The 20855-nt window shown below is 40.1% G+C and overlaps 1 protein-coding gene and 1 pseudogene across 1 annotated transcript in view; one reads left to right on the top strand and one right to left on the bottom strand.

Annotated features, from left to right (window-relative positions):
* Positions 1-20855, bottom strand: part of KIF13B (kinesin family member 13B) — a 201580-nt gene that overhangs the window by 59723 nt on the left and 121002 nt on the right. Inside the window, exons 22-31 of the mRNA XM_047762410.1 lie at positions 17040-17210; positions 14366-14523; positions 13290-13422; positions 9337-9483; positions 8701-8730; positions 6708-6807; positions 5467-5593; positions 4660-4715; positions 1479-1603; positions 66-242 (exon numbers count right to left, since the gene is read on the bottom strand). Of these exons, the coding sequence (XP_047618366.1) occupies positions 66-242; positions 1479-1603; positions 4660-4715; positions 5467-5593; positions 6708-6807; positions 8701-8730; positions 9337-9483; positions 13290-13422; positions 14366-14523; positions 17040-17210 (1224 nt within the window). The remainder of the gene's footprint in view (positions 1-65; positions 243-1478; positions 1604-4659; positions 4716-5466; positions 5594-6707; positions 6808-8700; positions 8731-9336; positions 9484-13289; positions 13423-14365; positions 14524-17039; positions 17211-20855) is intronic.
* LOC125115560 (mitochondrial import inner membrane translocase subunit Tim23-like) lies at positions 3131-3854 on the top strand (annotated as a pseudogene).

Raw genomic sequence — 20855 nt, forward strand, 5'->3', positions numbered from 1 at the left:
TCAGAGCCTCTTAGGACAGAAGGCCAGACCCAAAGTCATTTCTTCACCTACGATCAGTGACTCACCTGCCGGCCATGAACATTGACACAAATGCGCTTGCGTAACACCAGCTGCATGTCAGCCGGGTGGCTGAGCTGGACCGTCACCCGCACAATCAGAAACACTCGCTCATCCGCAGGTGTGCCTTTACTGAGCTGTGGGCAGCCGTGTACCGCGGAGTCCCAGGAGGCTTCGGCTTTCACCTGAGGTGGGACAGAAAGAGAAAGAGCAGAGTCGGTCTCACCTGCCTCCTAAAAACCAAAAAAACCTCACAACGAAGCACCCAAGCTTGGGTTGACATGTAGTTTGCCAGGCACAAGTGTGGTTCTGCTCAGAGAACAGCCTGCAAAAGTAGGTCCTCAAAGGATGTGGGCCCCATCACCTCACCCTGGGGAGCACAGAGCAGGAGTCTCCTGGCTGGAAACTAAAATTTATTTATTTTGAAAAATAAACAAAAAGAAGAGCTGAAAGTTAGTACAATGAATTTTCATCTCTCTTTCACACAGATTCAGCAACTGTTAAAATTCTGCCCCTTTCCCCTTTCTTACACATACACACACAGTATTGTTTTTTTCCCTGAACCACTTTAGAGTAAGTTACAGACATGTAACTCTACATCCCTAAATATTTCAGCAAGTATCTTCTAAGAGCAAAGAATTATCATATTCAGGAAACTTAATGTCGATACTATGCTATCACGTACGAGAGAGTCCATACTCAAATTTTGCAATTATTCTGACCCAGAATCACAAATGGCACTTGGCAGTTCTATCCTTTTAGTCCACTTTAATATGGCCTATTCCGCAGTCCTTCTTGTCACTCATGACACTGACTTATTAGATAAAGGTACAGGCCCACTGTTTTATGGAATGCACCAAGCTTCAAGTTTTGCATCTTCGGAACTCCACTAAGTGAGGACACGTCCTTCAGAGTATCACATCAGCTTTTCTTCCTGAAAATATTTACAATTTTTCCAATAGACTCAAAATTAGAGAATAAACCTGACTATATACCCATAACTCAGATTCAAACATTATGAAGATTTTGCCTTGCTGGCTTCATCTAGTCTTTTTTCCCCTTTTGACAAAGTCTTTACTAAAGCACTTCAAAGTCAATCCCAAACATTGTGCCTTTTCACCTCTATGTACTTCAGGAGCATTTCCCCAGGCAGTGGCCTACTGCTGACCTGAACTATGAATATTAACAGAGATGTGCTCCACCAGGAAAAGAAGTACAACACTGAGTGGACGTCATTGGACTGCTCTACTCCCTTTGGAAGTGGTTCTACTCTTTCTGGAAGTCATAATGAAAGGTTTCACTTAGATTTCTTGAGAAACATAAGCACTGAAATGATTACCTTGCTGATTGTTTCCAAAGGTTCATGGAAAGGTTAAAGAAACTACTTTTCATCCAATCTTCCCGAGTTAGGCTTTATTTACCTCTCCATCATGCTGCTTGACAATCTGTAGTTCAAAGAACTCATCCTCTTCTTCCCCAGTGAGGGTAGCATCCCATCCACCAGCTTCGGGGTCATCAAGATTATCCTGAGAGCTGAAATCGTCAGCTGAAAGCAAAGAAGTTCCATTAAATAAGAAGATCATTTCCAAGGATAACCCCTACCAGCTAAATTTCAATGTGCTTAGTATGAGAATTCTTCTGCCTCAGATTTCATTTGCTTTTGGCTCTGAAATCTGACATGACACTGATGATGACCATTAAACAATTCACAGATCTTAGAGATGGAAAGTGCCTCAAGAAATTATCTAATCCAATCTCCTCCTTCTATGCCTTGTTTTACACGGGAGGCAACTGAAGCCAAGAAACCCAAGAGGTTTCTCCAGGTCAGCCCATAAATGTTAATGATAAGATTATAACCCCAATTCCCTGTCTTTTAGTACATCGCAAAAATGAGAATGAGAGTGATTCCAATTATCTGACTGTTAAATTCAACAAAAGAATCAATTGGCTATATGAGCTAGAAGCTGAAGGGTTGCCCTGTGGTATTCTGGTTATTCATTCCAAGCCTGGCCCTCCCAACTCCCTACCCATCTTGAGCTTGTGAGCAAACATCAAAAGTACCTTTTCTAGTATGTGGGCTTGGGTGGACTGAGAATGGGCACAGGCTGAACAAGGTCCTGCTCCTGTCTTGGAACAGCCCTACAATAGACTTCTTTAAGCTTATTCTTTTCTACTTTCTAACCCTCCTAAACACACACACACACGGCCTCACCTATCTAGGAAACTAACGTAAGGACAGGCCAGAGTTGCCCTCAGTCTCCAAAGCTCAAGAGAACAAGAGAGGATACAGGGCTGCCTTGAGTGGCAAGACATTAAAACCCCAACAGGTGGACGGACAATGAAGTGGCAAAGTGGTCTTCTCTGTCTCCGTGTGTACATAAAAATTTCCCACACATATAAGTAAGCTAGCGGCACAGGACTTAAGTACCTGATGTCTTATAAAGCATTTTCAGCTGGGCAGAAGAAAAACCACTGAGGACATCCAAGCCTGTCTATTTAGGATAGTTCATTTTAATACACAGTTCTTCTGCAGACGTCTTTGGAATTTAAATGCTGGCTTTTAACTTATTTTTAGCTCTTTAATCTACCTTTTCATTGTACCTCCTCCTCAGACAGAATATACGTAAAGTGTAGCCACATCCAAAATATTCTACATGAGGGGGAAAAAATGACAGTTATTTAAAAAAACTAGGCAGGGATGAATGGCAAAATAACTCAAAAAGTGAGAAATTCATTAGGGAATGCTAAGAAGACACCAGATAAAAGAAAACACTCTACTTAAGCACCACTAGTTATTAGCCCTTTCCAGAGAGAAGTATTTTCCTAAGAATTAAAGAAGAAAATATTTTAAGTGCAGGAAAACATTGCTAGCATCCTAAATTGATGGGAGACCAAAGCACACATAGAAGTATGGGTGGGAGAATGAAATGTGAGAACACATGATGAAACACACCTATCACTATTATAAAGATACTATTCTTCAGGCAATTAATTCTTTGTCAAGTTTTAGAGTCCTCTGACACACAGAAAACAGACCTGGGTAAGGTCAGCCTGTGAAGAAGGTGGTGGTAACATGGGTTTCCCCGCTGTTACCGAGGCACCGGCCAATCCAACGATCCCGGCCTGAGGCAGCGGGGAGAAGCAGACGGGCAGTTTGCTGCTATACCAGGGAGGGGGTAGGGGAAGCGGCAACAAAACCACAGGGGGGGTGAGCCGATTTTTTTGGAGCTGGCGGGTCTGGTGGTAGTCCTGCTAACTGGTATGAACCCTCTATCTCCTTATTTAAATGTGGATCCATGATATCTTGTGCAGGACACAAATGAGTATATTTTGCTAACTGGAGCTAATAAAACCTGGGGCAGACTTGAACTGGCCTTCTTTACCACTGGAGGATGTTGTAAGACAGGGGCTGCATTTGCAGTTGTAAATGGCCTACGGCTAGGATTGAAGGAAACCCAGAACAGGCCTGGTCCAAACCAAGAAACATACAGATTTTGAATATGATGACTAGGCAAGGAGCACTTTGGGCTAATACTCTAGGTTCTCTGGCTTTGCTCTATAGTGCATTTGCTGTCATCATTGAGAAAACAAGAGGTGCAGAAGATGACCGCAACACAGTAGCAGCTGGAACCATGACAGGAATGTTATATAAATGTACAGGTGGTCTTCGAGGGGTAGCACGAGTTGGTCTAGCAGGACTAACACTTATAAGCCTCTATGCACGATATAATAACTGGGAATACATGATAATAAACTGGGAGTACATGAAAGGCTCCATATTGCAACAGTCACTCTGAAGATTGTGCTAGTTTATGAACGGAGGACACTTTAGTGGTCATCCAGACCAATTTAAAAGCCAGTCTGGAGTCATTCACTCTTCTATCTACAAGTACCGTGAGAAACTGGAGAATCCAATTTGCTGGGATGAAGATCACGGATAGCTAACCAGGACTGGCGCTCCTTCCAGCCATTAATGAGTTGAAGCCAAAACCTCTGGCAGCTGAGTAATGTGGTTCTCTTCTCCTTTGAAGAAGATCTTGCACCTCTTTTCTACTCCTTGGAAAACCACTTACTCCCAGAATTCAGGTCATCTTGTTGTCAATACTGTATCACTACATGTATTCATTTAATGATCCAAGACTGTAATACTGCCCCGTGTTCCCAATAAAGGGTGAAAATTGGAAGGAAAAAAAAAAAAAAAAAAAGAAAGGAAACAGGCCTGGGGAGTTCCTATCATGGCTCAGCAGTAATGAACCCGACTAGTATCCATGAGGACGCAGGTTTGATCCCTGGACTCACTCGGTGGGTTAAGGATCCAGCCCTACTGTGAGCTGTGGTGTAGGTTGCAGACGCGGCTCAGATCTCGTGTTGCTATGGCTCTGGCATAGGCTGGCAGCTACAGCTCCGATTTGATCCCTAGCCTGGGAACCTCCATATGCCACAGGAGCAGCCCTAAAAAGAAAACAAAAATGAGAGAGAGAGAACACAGACTTGAACTTTAGGCTTTCAGAATTGTCTAACTGCATGTTTTGTTAGAATCTAAGCATTACTTGGACACTAGTTTGTCAGAGGAAAGCCTGCAGAAAGCACCTCTTAACTTACCATTTAGGTCAAGGAATATAACAGGAATGTGTGTTTCCATTCCAGGAACCGGAGTCCTAAAACATAATGAACAACAGCACCTCAAATAAAGCAGATTTTCTCCACAGTATATGCTTTGTGACTCAGCCTTAATACATTCAGAGCTATGGCAGGTCAACCAATGATAATTCTGGGTACTGGGTTTGCTATAATTTCACGTCGGAGATGCCACAAAGACTTAACTATAACTGCTGCTTCTTTTCCCTGATGTTCTCATGTATAATTATTGTATGCTCTGATACCAGAACTCAGTCTTAAAAGACACATGTACCTGTTTATACTTGAAGCTCCCTTGTTTAAAGGTACTTTCTTGTAAAATTATATACCTAACAGCCCCATGTGGCTTACATTACTATTTTTAATTTCTATAAAGTGGCAGAGAACATTTGCTGACAGTTCAGTTTAAACCAGCACCAAACTCAAAAACTCCTGGATATGCAATTTTATTATGACCGAACCGTCTTTTAAGGGAATGACCCAAGTAATTAACATATTAACTGTTTTTTTTTAAATGCTAAGTGCAATGGTACTAAATATTGATTTAGATTCTCAGAAATCTTAATTATTTGGGCCAATAATAGTATTACTTAATAAAACACAGTTTTAGGCCATAGTTATTCCAACTTATGAAAATAACTTAACACTGCCTCTAATTCAAACAACTTTTTTTCCCACGTGCTATGCTGAGTCCTCCATTAATCAAAGCAGAGGCAAAATTCACAGAGCAAACCAGCAGCTCCATGAGCACAGAGAACCACCCATCCATACCATTCCGCCGGGGCGCCTGGAATCCCACTGCCAGCTGAGGGGACCATGACTGCGTTCCTCTCCTCGGTCAGGGTCAATCTCATCTCTAGAAGTTGAGCTTCACGGTCAGCATCATCCTCTGTTTTATCTACAACAGTAACAATGAGGGTCATACAGCTATCTCACTCCTCACCTGCTGTCCACACTCTGTCCTGCATGTCAACAGGATGTGCCAATAGCCCAGGAACTGGTCAACAAGGGTTCACTAGCAACTTATTATTTCTCCAAATCTGTAGTTAAAAGTTCACAGTAAAGAGTTCCCATTGTGGCGCAGTGGAAATGAAGCCAACTAGCATCCAAGAAGACGCGGGTTCAATCCCTGGCCCTGCTCAGTGAGTCAGGGATCCAGCATTGCCCTGAGCTGTGGTTAGGTGGCAGACGAGGCTTGGATTCCACATTGCTACGGCTATGGTGCAGGCTGGCAGCTGCAGCTCCGATTCGACCCCTAGCCTGGGAACTTCCATTTGATTTGAATGAGGCCCTAAAAAGCAAAAAAAAAAAAAAAAAAGTGCACAGTAAAAACCTAACTCAAGCTAAAGAGGCTGCTGTGCTCTCAGAGAGGACATTTGCAGTGCATGGAAGGCCTACAGTGGAACCACACAGGATGATCGCTTCAAGAGTCAGAGGGTTCAAGTGCTTTTGGACAAGAAATCAAGCAATATTAGCACCTTCTTTTACCTATTTTTGAGGGACAATGTTTGCTGCAGGTACTGTATTTTCTCCTTGCTACAGAGTGACGGAGATCTATGCAAAGACATCATTACAACTGGATAAATGTGCTTCTGAAAGGATATGAGGCAAATAAGCACCATCCCTATGCTCTCACCATCCCTATCACCGATGTGTTCATCTACTTGTTTTTATTTTTTTGTCTTTTTAGGGCTGCACCCGAAACATATGGAAGTTCCCAAGCTAGGGGTCGAACTGGAGCTGCAGCTGCTAGCCTACACCACAGCCACAGCAATGGTGGGAATCGAGCCATGTCTGCAACCTACACTGCAGCTCACGGCAACGCTGGACCCTTAACCCACTGAGCGAGGCTAGGGATCAAACCGGTGTCCTCATGGAGACTTAGTCAGATTTGTTTCCACTGAACCATGATGGGAACTCCTGTTGGTCTACTTTTAATTTCTGTGCCTGCAAATGGGGATTCATTGCATACCGATCTGGGGGGAGGGGAATATTCAAGGTGCTTTTCCTACCATGTTTACTGACAAGCTTTTGCAGTTGTTGATCCAAGTACTCCTGACGTTTTGTTAATGCATTTAGCCATTTTCTACGTAGTCTCTCTAAATCCCGATCCTGGAAGAAAACAAGGGAATAAATAGTAAATATAGTAAAAATAATGTCAAGACAAGATATCTGACGCTCCATCTTACCTTACTCTAATATGTTTCAAAAAAAGTGTTACCCTAACATCTTTATTGTCACCACTAGTTGACTCCACCCATTATTTTGAAAATTAAGGCATTAGTGTCCTAGAGTCAGACCATTTCCAAAAGGACCTTCTCTGATCCAGAACCAGTCTCATTTCTGGTGGCTCAAAGGGTAGAACCCCAAACACTCCCACAACTAAGGTCTCTTTGCTGGATCAAAATCACAAATACAGAGTTCCTGTAGTGGCTCAGCAGAAATGAATCTGACTAGTAACCATGAGGTTGTGGGTTCAGTCCCGAGCCTCACTCAGTGGGTTAAGGATCTGGCATTGCCGTGAGCTGTGGTGTAGGTCACAGATGCGACTTGGCTCCTGTGTTGCTGTGGCTGTGGTGTAGGCTGGCAGCTGTAGCTCTGACTTGACCCCTAGCCTGGGAACTTCCGTATGCCACAGGGGCAGCCCTAAAAAGCAAAAATAAAAAAAATCACAAATACTTAGTAATCCCCAAATTTATGTCCCTCAGAATCATCATAAGAACTTTTCAAACTTCTTAACTACAGTCTTCAACATGTTTCACCAGTCTATACAAGCCATGTAAATGCTTCTCCTCCTTGTTTCCACGGGGTTTTTTTGAGTGGCGGGGGTGTTAGCCCCAGAGGAACAACTCTACCAGTCAACACCTGACCATGAGCCCATCTTACCTCATTTCTTTCTGTAATAAAGTTACAGGACTGGGTAGATCAGTGGAATGCTGAGGATATTGTGCAGATCTGGATTTCACTAAGGCACTTAACCAAATAGCTCATGACATTCTTGTGGACAAGATGGAGAAATGTGCAATGGATCTACTTGGACGAAATTATAAATGACTGAAATATCACATCCAAAGAGCAGTGACTAATGGAATAACGTCAGCTTAATAGAAGTCTCTATGGTTGTGCCACAGGACTCTGTATTTAACCTTCTCTGATACAGTACTTTTATCAGTGACTTATAGGAAGGCAGACATTTTTATCGAATTAGAATGAAGCCAAACCAGAGGACTGACTACAGTGGATGACATAATCAAGATCCAAAGAGCTCTGATGGTCCTAAAGGATGACTAACCAGACTCAGGAAATAAAACCTAACAGACAACAAAATCCTGCAGGAGATTAGGGAAAGAAGGGGAAACAAACAAAACCAAAGCTTTATGATTCCAGGAAGTGGGAAAAGGAGAGCTGGCTTAAAGTTTGGAAAATACCTAGGGGGCATAGCTTGGCTGAAGCCCAGAGTGAGGCAGCTCTTCCAAGAGAAAAGGAGAGGAAAAGTACAGGGAAGAGGATCTGAAGGGACCTGGATGGGGAGCCCCGGGTTTGGAAAAGGGTTGAGTCACAGCTGATTGTCCCCTACTGGGTTTTTGGTTTGGTTTTTTTGTTTTGGTTTGGTTTCGTTTTTGTCTTTTTAGGGCCACACCCAGGGCACAGGGAGGTTCCCAGGATAGGGGTCGAATTGGAGCTTCGGCTGCCGGCCTATACCACAGCCATGGCAACGAAAGATCTGATCCGCATCTGCAACTTACACTCCAGCTCACAGCAATGCTGGATTCTTAAGCCATTGAGCAAGGCCAGGGATCAAACCCACATCCTCAAGGAAACTAGTCAGGTTCATTACTGCTGAGCCACAACGGAAACTCCCCTACTGGGTTTTAACTTGAGAAAACACAATATTTGAGAAAACGCAGTATTTGTAACTATTAAGTACCAGTTTGGTGGGACTCAGGATGTGTAATTTAGTACTTTAATCAAGCTGATCTTATGTGCTAACCAGTGCTTCATTACCTGGTAGCTGTCCATGTCCTCCTCTTCCTCCTAAAAGAAAAAAATATATTATGCAGAATCACAACAATTATTTATCCAAGAATCAGGCTAAACTAAACAATCTGAATCTTTTCCCATATTTTATATTTTCTGATTTACTGAATATGCTTTTTCCTCCCCCACTTACACTCATCCTCACTCTTGGTTTTATAGTTTCCGGGGAGTTGGAGGGAAACCTTGAGTTTCTCATAGCAAAATGAAGAACAACTCCTTTGACCTTTTCAGGAGCCAGTACAATACTTTCCCTGCTGGGTTTATAGTCCCACTCCCCAGGGGAAATCAAACACCTGCTGGCAAAGAGTCTTTACCAGCCAGTAGGGGGTTTCTGCAGTGGGGTGGGTGATGGGGGAGGTTAATCACTAGCAGGCACTAAGGAGTTTCTGGAGGCTGAGATGTTTTAACCCTCAGTTTGCCATGTACCAGAGAAAACCAACAATCTGGTGCAGTGATTTCATGCAAATGCAACAGAGTGTTTTTGCTTGTTTCTTTTTAAGATATCAAAAGAAGCAAAATACGGAAAGGACTGTTTGTGGAAGGCAGTTTTCTGAGGTTCCGAAAGATTCTTTCGTTTGGGTGGGTACATCAACAGAAACTTACATGGAAGGTCTCGTGCATCTTGGGTGACCTGGGTGCTCTGACTTTTACACATCCAATGCCAACAGACAATATACACTCTTCCATCAGCGGTAAAGTCCCGGATTCCTGCACAGACTTCACTTCTACTTGAACTCGCCGGGACTGTCCCTGCATCCCAGACAATGATAAGAGTTTCTTAAAATCAATTTGATTTCCAAAAATTTGGCTTAGAGAGACCCCTACAGGCTGATGTTGAAAAGCATTTATCGTTAGAGACACTCTCTCACCATCTTACATGTTTTGTAGTAGTAAACTACAAATTAAAAAACTAATCAGGAACAAATATACGGTTTATATATTTTTCAACAAAAAGAAACAGTAAAATAAAACATTGTAAACAAAGGAAATGTAAAACACTAGACAATATAAAATGTTCAACTTACTAGCAAATAACAAAGTAATAAAGCATGAAACATCTTTATTTTCACTTATTAAGCTAGCGATTATCTTTTAAAAAAGCAATTTACAATACTGCCCAAAGTTTATGAAGAAGGAAATTATATCAACTGTTGGTAGGAATATAAATTGGTAAAGCTTTCTGCAGGGCAATTTGCCTTAAAAAGTAAGTATCCCTTGACCCAGCAATTCAACTTTCTATGAATCTGTTTTAATAATTATATACATACATAAAGAATCTTACAGCGATGATAAGAATAACAAAAATAGATACAAACTAAATGCATAGTATTGATAACTGCTTAAACTAAAGTATATCAATGAAATAATTACATAGTTATTAAAATACTGCTATAGAAAAACACACATGGTATTTAAGTTAAAGAGGATGGTGATAACAAGACTTCCTTTAAAAATGCAGATTACCAAACTCAGCACCTATAGTATGATTCACTTTAAAAAATAAGCAATCACAGTAACAAGAATGATTACACTATCCTGAATTCACTGCTCTAACCCCAGAATAAAATAATTTTAAACCAAGTTGCAAAATGAAGTGCTGACCAAAAGAGAAGCTGTTCTTTCTTTAAGCACATTTCACAATAAATACTATATGACTTTTTACAATGAAGCAATATTATAAAAAAATTCCCAGTATCCCTAAGCACTGATTTCAAAGTTGGTTTATAAATTTTAGGAATGTAAAACAGAATCTGAAAAACAGAATCTGAATATACAATTTCATGTCAGTTACTCTTCCCCTCTTTCATTGGATTTCAATTCCCAAGAGCTTTATATCATCAGGAAAATCAACTTAGGCAATGATTGATCCTATCAAGCTAGATTTAAAGAGATGGGTTGCAGATGCCTTTGATTTAATATTTTTCAAGGACTATGCATCAGATATTTTGTAGAAGGAGTAACTCGGAAAACATTTTAATTGTCTACAATAGTTTAGTCATTTTAACTAGCTACCTTTTGTTTTTACTTTGCCTGAGACAGAAAGTGACCTATTTTGAACAGGGGCCTAAATGTGAATGGTGAAGTAACCACGCCCTGGGGGGAGATACAGGATAAAGGTGTGGGGGGGGGGGTTGTAGGAAAAGTCCAAGAATGGCTTTATGGTCCATAGAAAAGCTTTGAAGAGAATATGTAAATTATTAGATTGAACTTCTTGAAACTGTTGCTATTTGACCATTTTTTTAAAACTACAAAACCAGCAAATGCATAGAGTAAATCTAATCAGTTCCCCACCACTACTTCCCTGTTCAAGAACAGGTCCCAATTTTGGCATATGTTAAATTCCAATGAGCCTACCATCCAGACCCTCCATGAACTAGCTGCCAAAGACTCTAGAATCTCTTAAGTTACTGCTCTCCAGTTCTTCCTACGTGTTACTTTCTACCCAAACGTACCTAACTTCACCCTCTGTATCTTTTATTCTTGCCCTTTCTATATATATATGTATAAAGACTTCCCAGCTTTTGCATGATTCTTTCGGTATCAGGTCAAGATGCACATTCTTCAAAAAAGCCTTTCCTAATAAACCCAACAAATCTTTGAACGCATTTAGTAAAGGTTGCCAAAAGTGCGACAAACACTTAAATACCCAATGTATACCAAACCAAAGAAAATTATCTGGTCTTGCCTTCCAGGAGATGAATTTCTAAGGCAGCCAAAGAAGATATATATAGTTTTAACAGATGTTCACAGAAAAAGATGTTCTTCACACCCTTTGGAGTCCTATTTTATGTCTATATCTCTTGTCATAATTTAAACTAATTTCCTTTTGCTTTTAGTGCCTTGTCCATACAAGAATGGATTTGCTAAAATTCATTTGCTAGGGTCAAAGAACAAGTGCTTACCGTTTTCCTCCTCTAAGAATTCAGAAATTTAAATGTTTAAGCAAACTTTCTTTTAATCTTTTTTCATATTTTGCTTTGAATGATTTCAGCATTCGTTTTCTTTAGCCATTCTAACACTTTACTACTGTTTTAAAGTATAGAAACTACCATAGGATATAATAGTCTAATAAATGTTGACTTTCTGTAAAGAATAGCAAAAAACAGTATTTGTAAGTCTTACACGTAAATTCCATTAAGATATTCATTCTCAAATTTCACTGGCAGTACAGACACTACAAATCACATCTTTCTGGGGTTAAGTGACAAATCCCACATGTCCCCACTATATTGGTTTCTGACAGGTGTTCATACCTATCCAGCTATATTCACTTAACACATCCCCCGGTATCATAGAAAGGTATTTGGTCTTTGTCCTCCATTCTCGGCACAGAGCTCCTAAAACTCTGGAAATTTCCCTGATGATAAGGGTGATAGGTGTGTCTTTTAACTATGTGACTTTTCATCTGGCAACTGCTGGCAGCTCCTAGATGGTTTCAGGATGGGGCTGGTCACCAGGAAGACCAAGCCTTGATTAGGAGGCTGGAACCTTCAGAAGAGGGGCTGGAGGTGGGGTTAATCACCAAAGGCCAATGTTTTTATCAACCATGCCTACATAATGGAACATCCATAAAAATCTACAAATGATAGGGATGGGAGAGCTTCCTGGTTGGTAAACACATCAGGTGCTGGGAGGGCAGTGCACCCAGACAGGACCCGGAATTTCCTCATCCCTTCTTCATACTGTGCCCCAGGCATTTCTTCCCTTTGGCTATTCCTGAGTTGTATCTTTTAAAATAAACTGATTAACAGTAAGGGAAGGGCTTTCCTGAGTTTTGTCATTCCAGCAAGTTACCAAACCTGAGAGTTGTAGGAGCTCTCGACCACAGCCAAGTCAGACAGAAATGTGGGCATCTGGGGTCCTGATAGCTACAGCTGGCGTCTGGAGTGAGGCAGTCTTGTGCTTAAGTGTGGGCTGTTACACCTGTGGAGTGTGATGCTCACTCCAGGTGTTTAGGGTCCCAAATGAATTGAATCATAGGACACTCAGTTGGTATCTGCACAGAATCAGAGAACTATTGGGCACCAGAGGGAAAAAAACACTTCTCACCTCCCTGTACTAAGCAATGGGTTCCATATACACTATTTCCAATCTTCACACTAGCACCGCAAAGCTCCCCTCCACTTTACACCTGAGGAAAGGTTCTAGGAGGTGACTGAGCTTGATAGACAGTTCAGGCCACAGGACAGCCAGCACCCAACCCTGGCATGTGAGATGCCAAAGTGCCTGTTCTTCCTGCCATGTCACATGGCCTCTCCTTGTCTTTCTAAATGTTCTAATGCTGCTTGATATGTTTATTTCCTACAATTCAAATCTAAGTCATTCTTTAAAGCTTATCTTTGCCTTACTTAAACTTAACAGAAGCTGATTTTAAATATTATAAGTAGAATTATTTTTGAAAAATGAAATACACATGAAGTGGGAGACAACTTTAATATAAGAAATGGACTTGGCCAATCTAGATTTCATCATCATTGACATTTCTGCTAAAAGGAATTCAACAATAAGCTTTATGGCACCAAAGAATTCCATGTTAGCATTCACAATTTTATTACCTGCCGGAGCTGGAAGATTCCTCCTGTTGGCACGTCCTTTGCAGAAATTACCTCTACAGGGCAGTATTCACCATTCTCATTCTGTTCCAAGATTTGAACCCAGAATTCCACTTTTCTCGTGACTTCACTCCATCTAGGAAATAGTTGAAGTTCTTGGAAAATCATACATTTCTATTTCAATACAGGCAGCTTAGGGTCCTACACATGAGAATTAACAACAAAAATGACCTCCAAACAGAATTAACTCAGTAGAATTATCTGTAGTTCGATAAGTAATATACAAGCACGTACTGGCAAATGTAATTAACAGTACAGGTCAACAAACAATATCAGAACTAGAAATGGCTCCTTTATTTCATTCAAAAAGCTGTGATAATTATAAATCTCTTTCAATGTGGTTATTCAAAATTCTAAACACTGTTATCAGGGTAGAGAAGCAAGTGCAGTGATTATCTTTTCTTAGAAAAAGGTAGTGCTGTATGCTTCAGTGACAAGTACCTCTGCTGAGGTCAATAAGAATTGAGAAGAAAAATCTCAAGGTTTAATTTAGTATGTGCCAAATATTTCTAAATGCAAATAAAAAAGAGAAAAGAAAATCTGGTTCTCATCTATAATTAGATACAGTACAAATATATGCTCTTTTAATCTTTTCCTTTTAACTCTTCTTTTTAAAATACTGGTCAACAAGTAAGTATTCCTCTTTTCACGACTGATGCTACTTGAAAGAACTTTGAGATAAAGGTAAAATAAGCAAACCTGAATTCCAAAGTATATCTTGATCCATTTTCTCTACAACTGATTAATTAGAAGTATTTCACAATGATAAGCAACCTACTCTCCAAAAACACATTTCACTCATTCTTTACTATCTACATTCTTAACTTTTTATCATCACTCTTCAGAGTTCACTACTCTAAGGAAGCTTTGCTGTGCCATTAATATCCTGAATATAACACCACCCCACCCCTAGAATATTGGTAATGCTCAGGAATGCGTGGCCTTTAGAAATGGCAGTATTAACTTCCAGCAATTTTTTAAAAATTATAAATGGAATCAGAAGGATATCTAAAATTCACCTGTCCCGAAGACTGCGTGTTTTTGCCTGGATAATCCCCAAGTCCCATAGGGCTGGGTTTCTCCGAGGATCATTCATCTTATGGCCATAGACTTCAATTGCCAACGCCCCTTCTGAAAGATGCTCAATAAAGTCTTCAGTGATGCTAACGGAAAACTCCTGAAAGAAAGTAAGTACCAAAGAAGAAACATTTTCTGGTGATCTTATGCTACTTACACTGAAATCATATCCTCATTTCATCATGGAGAAGGGAACAAGGAAAAAATGTTTTACTTAGAATGAAACTAATCCAACAACCACATTGAATGCTCGGTTGGCCTAAAGTTCTTTTAACTCTGATTTTTAAAGTTTTCATTTTGAAAATCTAGTGTGAAAGACCAGCACTGTATTCTATTTTGTTTAGCAATGTTTAGGGAGCTATTTTTTAAAGTATTAATAATTATATTAAGAATTATAACAAAGTCAAAGAACCCAATTAAAAAATGGGCAGAAGATCTAAATAGACATTTCTCCAAAGAGGACATAGAGATGGTCCAACAGGCACATGAAAAGATGCTCAATATCGCTAATTGCAAGAGAAATGCAAATCAAAACTAGAATGAAATATCACCTCGCAATGGTCAGAATGCCCACCATCAAAAAGTCTGTGAATAATAAATGTTGGAGAGGGTGTGGAGAAAAAGGAGCCCTCCTACACTGAGGTGGGAATGTAAACTGGTGCAGCCACTATGGAGAACAGTATGGAAGCTCCTTTAAAAACTAAAAATAGAGTTACTATATATGATCCTGCAATCCTACTTCCAGGCACATCTGGAGAAAACCGTAATTCAAAAAGATACATGCACCCCAATAGTGTTTACAATAGCCAAGACATGCAAGCAACATAAATGTCCATAGATAGATGAATGGATAAAGAAGTGTTATTTACACCATGGAATATTACTCAGCCATAAAAAAAGAATGAAATGATGCCATCTTCAGCAACATGGATGGACCTAGAGATTATTATACTAAGTAAGGAAATCAAAGACAAATACCATATGATATAGCTTATATATGGAATCTTAAAAAATTATACAAATGAACTTATTTATAAAACTCACAGACATAGAAAACAAATTTATGGTTTCCAAAGGAAATAGTGGGGGGAGACAAATTAGGAGTCTGGGATTAACATCTACCCACTGCTACATGTAAAACAGATAAACAAGGACCTACTGTATAGGGAACTATATTCAATATCTTATAATAACCTATAATAGAAAAGATCTGAAAAAGAATATATATATATTTACATATATGTGAATCACTTTGCTGTACACTTGCAACTAACACAACATTGTAAATTAACTATACTTTGACTAAAAAAAGAATTACAACAATGGTCTACAATGTCTTAATATAAAAGTTATTATATCCAATAAGGTAGCAGTGGTTTTTTCCCAGCCTTAGGAAGCTACCCTCCAATACTAGAAGAGACAAAGGAATAAATAACGATCATCAGTGCAAAAAAATGACCTGATTTTTAAAAACTCTCCAATCTGTTCGTCTTTATAAGATCAATTTAAGACAGCCTTTTGCAATAATTAGGATTAAGCTCTAAAACAATTAATTTTAAAATGGCATAGATTCTCCACTCTTTTCTCTCTTGATCTTCACCATACCAAAAGTAGTGCTACGTTTTAAACAGATTAGAAAGAGACCTTTCTCCTGAACACATAACAAAAAAAAACCCTGAGATGGCTCAAGTGAGATACCATAGAAAAAAAGAATCTAGAATCTGACAGTCCTGGCTCTGCTAGTTACTAGCCCTGGGCAAAATGACCTCTGAACTGGCTTCTTCAGCTAAAAAAAAAGCATGGTCATCAAACAGAACTGTGGGAAAGATCAAATGAAGGAAGAACAAAGTGCTGAACAGAGCATTAGGGGCTCCACAAAGTTAGTTCCTATCTCTCTTCTATCTTCACCTCCTCTAAAACACCAGTTTCTTAACCTCTAGATGGCAATTTCTCCAGTAACGCATATAAAATATGAATTCTTTTTAGAAGAAAATACACATGTATACATATATATAGTCACAAAGAACTTTTTTTTTTTTTTTTTGCTATTTCTTTGGGCCGCTTTACTGTTCACAGGATATTTACTTATTTTGTCTTTTTGCTATTTCTTTGGGCCGCTCCCGCAGCATATGAAGGTTCCCAGGCTAGGGGTTCAATCGGAGCCATAGCCACCGGCCTAAGCCAGAGCCACAGCAACGCGGGATCCGAGCCGAGTCTGCAACCTACACCACAGCTCACGGCAATGCCGGATCGTTAACCCACTGAGCAAGGGCAGGGACCGAACCCGCAACCTCATGGTTCCTAGTCGGATTCATTAACCACTGCGCCACGACGTGAACTCCAGAAGTTAACTTTTGATGGTGAAGGAGTGACATGCACTGGCACTCTTGTTTTGGGCTTTTCTCAGCTTTACTGGGGTACAGCTGCCACACAACATTGTGAGTACTGGGTGTGCCCACAGTGTATTGGTGACACTTCAGTCTTTGTCTTCAACCTCATTCTAAAAAACTATGGATCCAAGACATATATCAGTACCAAATTACTCAACAAAATATGAGTCGGTTTTGTTTTGACCTGAGTACCTAAATGCTGACCGAGTCTGGAAAACACACTTACACTGCAATGATCAAAGACCACCATGCACTGAGGTTCCTTGCTGACAGGAGAGGATGAGGTATCTACTTCGGGTGCAACAATTACAGGCTCCTGCTGATCCCAGAAGTCATACTTGCAGAATACAAAGTGGGACAGATGCTGTGGCAATCCAGTGGCCTGAAGTATTTTAACCTGAAAGAAAAGGAAGGCTGTTTATAACTTAGAAAGTTCCAAGAAGCACTATGAGTCACAGACACAGGCTCCAGTCCTGACTCTGCCACTAACAGCTAGTTTACACTGACCAAATCCCATTCACTCCAGGGATGTATTTCTGCATTTGTGAAATGTCCTATTTAGGGAGAGGTTGACATACGGTATCAATGACCTTGACTATATACAAGAGGGTATTTTACAGCATTTACAGGCTGATGAAGAACATTTAAAATTCTAGTTTTGTGAACACAGTAAAGGTGTTCAACACTGCTAATTACTAGAGACATGCAAGTCAAACTATTATGAGGCACCACTTTGTACCAGCCAGAAACGCCATCATCAAAAAGTCTGCAAACAACAGAAATGCTGGAGAGGGTGGGAAGAAAAGCAAACGCTCTTTCACTGTTGGTGTAGCCACTATGAAAAACAGTATGAAGTTTCCTCAAAAAACTAAAAATAGAACTACCAGGAGTTCCCCTCGTGGCTCAGTGGAAATGAATCCGACCAGGAACCATGAGGTTGCAGGTTCAATCCTGGCCTTGCTCAGTGGATTAAGGATCTGGCGTTGCCATGAGCTGTGGTGTAGATTGCAGATGCGGCGTGGATCTGGCATTGCTGTGGCTCTGGCGAAGGCCGGCAGCTATAGCTCCAATTAGACCCCTAGCCTGGGAACCTCCATATGCTGTGGGTGCAGCCCTAAAAAAAGAGACAAAAGACCAAAAAAAAAAAAAAAAAAGGACTACCACATAATCCAGCAATCCCAATCCTGGGTGTATATCCAGAGAAAACCATAACTGAAAAAGATACATGCACCCCAATGTTCACTGCAGCACTATTTACAATAGCCAAGACACAGAAGCAACCTAAATGTCCATAAGCAGCGGAATCAATAAAGAAGATGTGGTACATATATACAATGGAATATTACCCAGCCATAAAAAAGAATGGAATGCCATTCTCAGCAACAGAGATGGACCTAGAAATTATCATGCTAAGTGAAGTTAGTGAACGACAAACGTCATATGATATCACTTACATGTAAAATCTTAAAGGATACAAATAAACTTATTTGCAAAACAGAAAGAGACTCATAGACTTTGAAAACAAACTTATGGTTACCAAAGGGGACAGGTGGATAGGGAGGGATAGACTAGGGGTTTGGGACTGGCATATACACACTGAGGTATATGGAATGATTGGCCAACTGGGACCTGCTGTATAGCACAGGGAACACTATCCAATATTCTGTGATAATCTATGTGAGAAAAGAATCTGGGAGATGCCCTTGTGGTTCAGCAGAATTGAATCTGACTAATATCCATGAGGACGTAGGTTCAACCCCTGGCCTTGCTCAGTGGGTTAACGATCTGGCATTGCCATGAGCTGTGGTGTAGGTCGCAGACACAGCTCAGATCTGGTGCTGCTGCAGCTGTGGTGTAGGCCGACAGCTACAGCTCCAATTCAACCCCTAGCCTGGGAACCTCCATATGCCCCAGGTTCTTCCCTGAAAAAAAAAAAAAAAGAAAAAAGAATCTGAAAGAGAATGGATGTGTGTACATATATAACTGAATCACTTTGTTGCACAGCAGAAATTACCACAATTTGTAAATCATCTATAGTTCAATAAAGCTTTTAAAAATGAAAAAATAAAATTATATCCTCCTCCTCAGAAGGAGAAAGTTCTCAAACATCAATACCAATCCATCACACTTACTTGGCCTAGGGATATAGCACAAGAACACAAGATGGTTAAGAAAGATGACTGAAGAATGAAAACACTGCATTATCAATGAGCAGAAAATATTCAGAAAAGGGCAAAAAAAAAAAAACACCTGTATTTGAATGCACAAAAAGGAACAAGGTTCTCAAGTGGAATGTTACTTGCTACCAGAGCATTTTGGGGGGAAACTTAAAAAGCAGGAACGTATACCTTGAAGATCTGGAGGGGTGAATGGAGGAGATGAAAGCTGGTGACTGCTGACCATTCTCTACAGACATTTCCTGATGCTTCTTGGTGCAGGTTTAGGGAGGAGGGTCAGATCAATGTAATGTACCCTGGACTGCAGGGGGGTAGGGTTTTGTGATAACTACGCGCACTTAGAAATGTGTTTAATTAGACCCAAACACCTCCAGAAGAAATGCCTATGACAGATTTTAAAGTAGCCACACAGTCCAAATGCTGGTTTTGGTAGGCAGCGTCAGGCTAACTTTTAAGTTGGAGTTTTTGTGCTAAGCTGTGATATTTTACAATTCCTCCAACAATGAAGGAAACTAAATTCTCAAATTAATTAAGCTAAATTCTGATTTTATAATCGATGAGGCCGACTTTCATATGACTGAGCCTTGATCACTTATTATACGCTACACCTGATCACTTCCTGCACGTTGCATGATGCACTCTAAACCTCCAGTAAATTAATTAACAAAAACAGATTTGAGTATGTGGCAAAGCTGATGTGGTTCAGCAACCACAAATCTAATAGTCTGCTTCGGGAGGTATTAATAATGACACAGAAAATCATGCAAAGCAGATGACTATTTTCTTCTATACCAGGCATGTAATGGGTAAGCAACGGATGGGAACTCCTATTATTATTCATTTTTCCCTATGATGGCAACAGGAGTTTAAAACATCTAGACAGCAATTCCCTGACAGCTACGATAGATTGACCAACACATTTTATTCATCCAAACCAAGGAGAGGGGTCAGTATTTGGCAATTAATTTTTCATTAAATTTTAGAAACCATCACTTTTTCATTAAGTATTTTTAAATGCTTATTATATTCTTCAAGATGAGGCAATGTGGTATTTGGGAAGATTACAAGATTCTGGAGTACAAAGACCTAAATAAAAATCGCTGCTATGCTATTAGCTTTTTTTTTAAGCAAATTACTTAAATTCTTCGTTTTCTTAGGCTTGGTTTTTCTCCTATGCAAACCAGGAGAGCTATCTAATGATAGCTGTGTGAGGACTAACCACACTGATGAGATACAATGAATGAAAACACTACCAAGCATGAGTGGATGGATGTTCAATACATATGTGTTTGTGTTTGTGACTGAAGTCCAGCTGAAAGCTATTTTCTTCCGTAGACATTGATCTCAATTTCAAGATTGAAATAAAGCAAGATTTCATTTGCTGGACTCCCACCTTCAGGCAACTCCTTAGGAGAGAGACTACCAGGAAAAAAGGGTGCCGGGAACGAGGAATGTCTTGATCTAGAGCACAGGCTTAAGTTTTTGCATACAGAAACCAAAATCACCACCAGGTGTCAGAACACCACAGACTTCAACTTGCTGTTGCTTGAGACACTACAGCACAGGAGGTCAGAAGACACTGATGTTTAGGGTTTTAAAATATACTAATTCTACTTAAGGTAATTAAAGTGATCAGTATGTTAATATGAGCAACTTTTTTTTTTTTTCCATCACAGAAAAACAAATCTAGGCTCCTTTTAAGGGCCAGTGATACTCCTCACCCATGACATCTTAAAAGTGTCCCCAAACTGGTTTTTCTTTTCCTACCAATATTTTATTATCACATAGTTTGTCTTCTTCCTTCTACAGAAAAGGTGGTTACACACTCAGAAACCACTTCCCACTGAAAGGAATCTGGTTCCCTG

Source organism: Phacochoerus africanus, chromosome 15 (assembly GCF_016906955.1).
Source record: "Phacochoerus africanus isolate WHEZ1 chromosome 15, ROS_Pafr_v1, whole genome shotgun sequence".
NCBI lineage: Eukaryota > Metazoa > Chordata > Mammalia > Artiodactyla > Suidae > Phacochoerus > Phacochoerus africanus.